Source organism: Mercenaria mercenaria, chromosome 1, assembly GCF_021730395.1.
Source record: "Mercenaria mercenaria strain notata chromosome 1, MADL_Memer_1, whole genome shotgun sequence".
NCBI lineage: Eukaryota > Metazoa > Mollusca > Bivalvia > Venerida > Veneridae > Mercenaria > Mercenaria mercenaria.
In genome coordinates, this window is record NC_069361.1 from 94,796,256 (window position 1) to 94,802,255 (window position 6,000).

The following is a 6,000-nucleotide window of genomic DNA, read 5'->3' on the forward strand; positions in this document are numbered from 1 at the left end:
AGTTTATAAAGACTTTTTTGGCCCTCATTTCATCAAGCTAAAAAAAACTTTTCAGAAGTAAATTTTTTTTTCCCCAGTAGACAAAACAAAAAACAAAGATGCCTTTTGAGAAAAGCGCAGTTTTTCCCCAAACCCGCCTTGTTTCCCCTGGATGGGCAGATTTAAAAGGTCCAATATTTTGGCAAAACATTGAATCCAATCGTAAAATTTAAGGGCCTAATTCCCAAAAATGCCCCGGGGGAGATTTGGGGTAGTTATCAAACCCTTGGGGGCCAGGCTTATGGGCAAAAAACAATTTTTTTCAACTTTTGGGAAGATTGGATGAGAAATGTTCGACAAGAGTGCGGACAAGCTTTGTGTGTGTGGGGTTCGGGGTTTTAAAAGTCTTTGGGGGGGGGGGGAAAAAATTTTTTACCCTTAAAAAAAACGGTTTTCTTCTTGAGCAGTGAGCAAAAATGCCCAACTTTAAGGTGCCTCACTTGGAAAACACGCCTAGCATGTGGCAAAGATACCCCACCCAGGCACCCTTATACGACAAAACCCGGGCCCGAAACCCGTCCTACACTAACCCCCCTTTAAATGCTGAGCGCTAAACTAGGAAACTCTTAAGAAACCCTTTTTTTCGTCCCCCCCGGTATGACAGCCCGGGGATCACCCCCGACCTCCCCCCACTCCGAAGCGGAAAGCTCCACTACTAGGCTACCCCAACAAAACTTTGTGACAGACCGACAAATTAAAAATCAATATGCCCCACACCACTGGTGGTGGGAAAACCCTAATTACATGTTCTTGTAAACATAACTTTAAAAAATCTTTTTCCAAAATTTTTCTTTTTTATAAATCTGAACAACACTGTTCGGGGTTTGCCCGTCAGGCCAAAAGGGGGGTAATAAGAAAAAAATGGATTTAAGATAAATTTTTTGCTATGACAAATTAAAAAATCCAAACCCATGACAAATATAAAAAAAATAACATTGCGTAAAATTTGGGGAAAAAAAAAAAATTAATAAAATTAAAAAGGTTTAAAGCAAAAAATGTGGCAGCAAGACATTATGGCGACAATGAAAGCCATTTTAGTATTATAGCAAAATTACTGAATGTTGTTATACAAACTTTAAGATGACATAAACACTAGACGGCATAGATGGGACTGATGGCCCTTAAGATTGCTCACTGGAGGTTTACCACTCAAACTGGTATAAAGACAATATTATATTGACAAGTTGGTGTCTAATTAATATCCATGCAAAGATATTTAGCTAAAGTAACTGAAGTTGTGAATTTAGCAGAAAAATCTTTGTGAGAGGACTGAAATCAATAACGCAGTCCAACTGCTACTTTTCTTGTTTTAATGTCATTTTAATTAATGCTTGGATGGTATTTGTTTGAATCTTTAATCTTTTTAAGGACAGCCTGCTTTGTTCCTGGTATGAATATTTACTGCAGAGAAAATCAAAAGATTTTTCTCTGCATACACACCGAGTTCATACAAGCATACAAGCTTAATGCTAGTAGAATTTTAGAATAGCTAGTGGTCTTGGAATGTACTTACAAATTTTCGCTAGTCAGTTACATACAAATATACCAAGCAAATGTCTTCAAAACATTTTTTGTCATGAAAGGACATTAGCTAAATCTGACCCCTGATGCAAGAGCTTCATGCAATTACCACTTCTACATCCAAAGTGTCTGTGGTACATTAATTCCTACTTGTATCGGAAAGGCAACATCCTAGGCCATTCAAAAATGTTTGAAAGAAGGAGATAGAAGTTAGGGTGAGAAAAAATGATTTTGGTACATTAATTCCCATACATGAAATCATAGTTGTTGTATCAACTTAAATATAAAAAGAGGTGATGGAAAGACAGCATGCTCGACCATTCAAAAATGTTTGAAACTATTGGAGAGGGATGTTAATGTGAGAAATGATTTTTTGTGGGGAGTGGGGAGGATGTAATGAGTGGAAAAGAGGGTAGATGAAGTGGGAATAGGGGTTAGAAATGGGGTATGAGGGATACTGGTACTAAGAAACAATATGTGATATAACTGAAATGGAGAAGGGTGCCATAAAACATTCACCAACACTACTACACAATTTGACCTGAATGACCTTAACCTTTGAAACACATTATCCTATAACACTGTATAATCTTTCTGTAGTACCTTACAATGTAGACATTACAACAAAAACCAAGGAAATCTACCTTATGATTTTCGTAGACAAAGGTATGCAACGCGCAAAATGCACCCTGCCCCTTTTTAGCAGCACCCTGCCCTTTTTAGAGGTCTAAAAAAATCCCTAAACAGACACAAAGGTGTCTCTCTTTTCTGAGATCAATCCTTATGCGAGGTTTGATGATAACAGCGGCAGAAGTTAAGAAAATGAGAAGCTTTCTCTGTGTGTGTGGGAGGGGGTGGGTGTGAAAGGGGGAGGTTTAGGTGTGTGTGCGTGTGCAAAGGTGGGGCGGGAGGTTGGGTTTAGGTGCGCGTGGGATGGGAGGTTAGGTGTAGAAGGATGGAAGGTGGGATGTATGAAGGAATCTTATAGACTACCTGAGATAAAAATTACCGTGAGGAATGTAAAAAAAGATGTAAGGGGTAAGGTGGAGGAGGGGAGAGAAGGTGATGGGTAGGGAGGGAGGATAGAAGTGGGGGTAGGGGACTGAAATGGGGTAGGCGGGTATAAGGGATACCAGTACTAAGAAACATTAGTTGATATAAGTTTAAGATGATATACAGAAACTGAGAAGCCTACCATAAAACTTACCAACAATATCACAAAATCTGACCCAAATGACTTTGCCCTTTGAGGTATCTGACCCTTAATAAAAACATGTTTGCCCCTAAGATCAATCCTTAATTGTGATGATTACAGAGGCAGTAGTTAAGAAGTAGTTAAGAAGAGCGACCCTGACCTGTAGGATACCTGACCCTATACTATCAAGAGTTTGTCCCTTACCCACAACAACCCTTATGTTAAGTTTGAGGATAATAGATACAGTGGAATTAAGAAGCCTGCAACATTACTTTAACGTTAATGCAAAGGCAATGCTGATGGTGAAGACTATTTTTATTCTTTGAACAACTGAACTAAAAAGGAAGGTTGTTCTAAACTGGTTCAAGTTAGAGTTGCTGCTCTTGTGCCTTCCTCCCATTTATCCTGTATTGGTTTAGTACAGTTTTCTCGATTTCTAGTAGGCAAGTCTTTAAGGTCACACTATGATTTCTTCATGTTTACGTTATACTTCCGGTGTTGCATTGACAAGTGAAGTATATATTTTGCCAAAATTCATTAAAGATGCAAATTTATAGAATTATTATTACTTTCCTTTGCCTATCTTGGTTGCGCAACCAAGACAGACTGAAAATAGATGAACTCTGAAGCTATGCACAGTTTTAGAACTTGCCTTTTGTTTCAGGTAGTTGCAAATGTGAAAGTAGAAAATATATTGAAATCTAATTTAAAGAAATAGTCTACTTTTTGAAATTATCGTAGATTAAGGGGAGGTAATTACAAAAGTGTATGAAAAGTAGGAATCTAACTCTATGTAAGTAACTAATGGGTCTTTTTATTCCTTAAATAAATCTCTAACAGAATATATGAAAACTGAAAAATGTGACTGTCATACAATGCTGCTCAAATGTGACTGACTTTTGTTGTAAATAACCCAAAATATCTGTAAAATAAGGTCAGTATCCTTAGACAATCACTAACTGGCTTATCAAAACGTTCTGATTTGTATACATAGACATTTTCTAAAATAAAAAACGTGCACTGATTTTTCTCTCTTAAGAGCCTTGACCCCTTCGTCAAATTCTAGATTAAGCTGTAATCTATCATTGTGTCAAGTTACACCAAATTCCTTTCAGTGGTGTCAAGGTAAGTGTGAGCTACTTTGGCCAGGTTGTGTGCAGTTGCAGGGGCTATACTCTGTTGGAGGTTGAACAGATTGACACCTCGCTCTTTGATTCCTCTGTAAAGGAAGGCTTTGGGTAGTTATCTAGAGCAGTATTTGAAGAGGTTATACTCTGTTGATACCCTTAACCATTTGGCTTATCAGGATGACTTATTTTATGATCTGATATTTTATAGTTGTCATTCCTCTAAGCCTTACCCGTATCTACATTTTACTGTTAGAAAAACGAAGATATTAAAAAATATAAAAAAAAGTCTTTAATTACTGGTCACACTTACTTCCTCCAATAAATTAAACATTGATATTCATGTAGAAACTTCAAATGGGTTGAATTTAACTCATAACTTTAAATAAAAGACTAAAGTCTTCGGACATATGATGTGAACAGGTGCGAGGAGGTGTCTACCCTGGCACCTGTTTCAATACACAACAGACTGCCGATGACACTAATTTACTAAATTGCAGAGACAAATTCCAAAAATGTCAGCAAGGCAATTTTATGCTTAATGTCAACATTAATTCATTATCAGAAATGTAGTCATTACAAATACACTGTACATGTATCAGAAAACGTTCCCAACAGATCTCATTGGGGATTTCCTAACAGAAATATATATATGCAGAATAAGTTTGGACGTGATGGGACAGTCAAAAGTTAACCTATTATTTGGACTACTCTGTTGGAAGTGTAGAGTGCAGTGATTCCAGTCTTCTGGTTAACCAGAAACCCAGTTAGCATGTATGCAAGCAGGTGGTCATGGGTGCCAGTCCTATACTAGTAAGAAATTTTTCCTTGTAAAATACAACAGCTTCCCCATCCCTGCCCCACACACAAGAAACATTTTGGGGGAATTTAAATGACTATCAACATACCATCTTCCTCATCAATTTTGAGAGCTTTGGAGATGTACTCAAAAGCCTTTCTATGATGGTGTTTCTGTGTGGCCAGCAGAGGATCTACTGGACCAGGACTTCTTTGAGACTTGGATGTCATACTGACCCCAATCTCAGCATCCCTCTGGGGTCGATATCCTGCTCTTTGCTGAGATATACCGCTTATTGCACTGCCTTTGCAAGCAATTATACCCAAAACAACCCACAACTGGAAGGCAATTGTACGTAACACTGAGAAAATAAAGAGGAGCGGAGCAGCAATTAGGCGGAAGTTCCTTCGGTGGAAGGCACCACGATCTGTCGGCTGTGGTTTGGATTTATTATCAGTTCGCCTTCTACCCCACGGGCGTCCAGATCCTTTGCGATTCATTTTTCTCGCAAGCCGCCATTTCTACAAATTCACATTTCATTTAGATGGTACTCGTATTTTATCTGACAGCAACTTTAATTCTATCTAAAAGGAAAGTGAAGCTGGATACCAGTTATGTCTTATGAGTCACGCGGGATCTACCGCGCTTTCATGATTGAAAGGCGAAAAAATTAAAAACAATCCGAATACTGGAAAACACGAAAATGACGTCATGCTTGGGAAAACCCACAAAGCTGTGTTATGATTGGTAACACTGCTAAACATACATGATTGCACTTTGATAACATGTAGACATGTAAGACACGCCTGGGGATCAGTGTTGACAATATTGTGAAAAGCACCAGGTGAATTAATAAGAATGGAAAATTTAAATTTTAGTCAAAGGAATAGCGATATGTTTTCAGCAAATCAGGATCAGTGTCAAGATAAAGTGAAGAGTTTGCAACATCTTTGCAGAGCAACAGTGTTATCAAATGTGACACTTGGACGCGTTAAAAATGTGAAAAATCTTGAACTACCTAATTTACTGAAGGATTTTCTGTGTTCATTCAACATTCCAGACGATTTCGATTTAGATGGATTTTATATAGATTACCACTGCAATTTTCCAAATCACGTTCATCACAAAGTGCACCAGATCCACCCCGGAAAGTGTTTAATAGATGGAGCAAAGGTTTTAATAAAATCTCAGCATTTGTTGGATACCTGTCGGACCTGTGATTCGTCGGGAAGATGTACCATGCAAATTAGCAGTGACAGGGAAATATGGCTTCAGTTAAGGCACAAAAATTTGATGACTTGCCTTATGTCAATAAACGA

The 6,000-nt window shown here is 38.0% G+C and overlaps 1 protein-coding gene across 2 annotated transcripts in view; it reads right to left on the bottom strand.

The window, feature by feature from the left end:
* LOC123529710 (spastin-like) overlaps positions 1-5,264 on the bottom strand; it is a 56,937-nt gene extending 51,673 nt beyond the window's left edge. Inside the window, exon 1 of one of the 2 annotated variants that reach the window (XM_045310223.2) lies at positions 4,791-5,264. In XM_045310223.2, the coding sequence (XP_045166158.2) occupies positions 4,791-5,181 (391 nt within the window). In that variant the 5' untranslated portion in view covers positions 5,182-5,264. The remainder of the gene's footprint in view (positions 1-4,790) is intronic. The other variant, XM_045310215.2, reaches the window with a different exon arrangement.
* Positions 5,265-6,000: the final 736 nt, after the last annotated feature.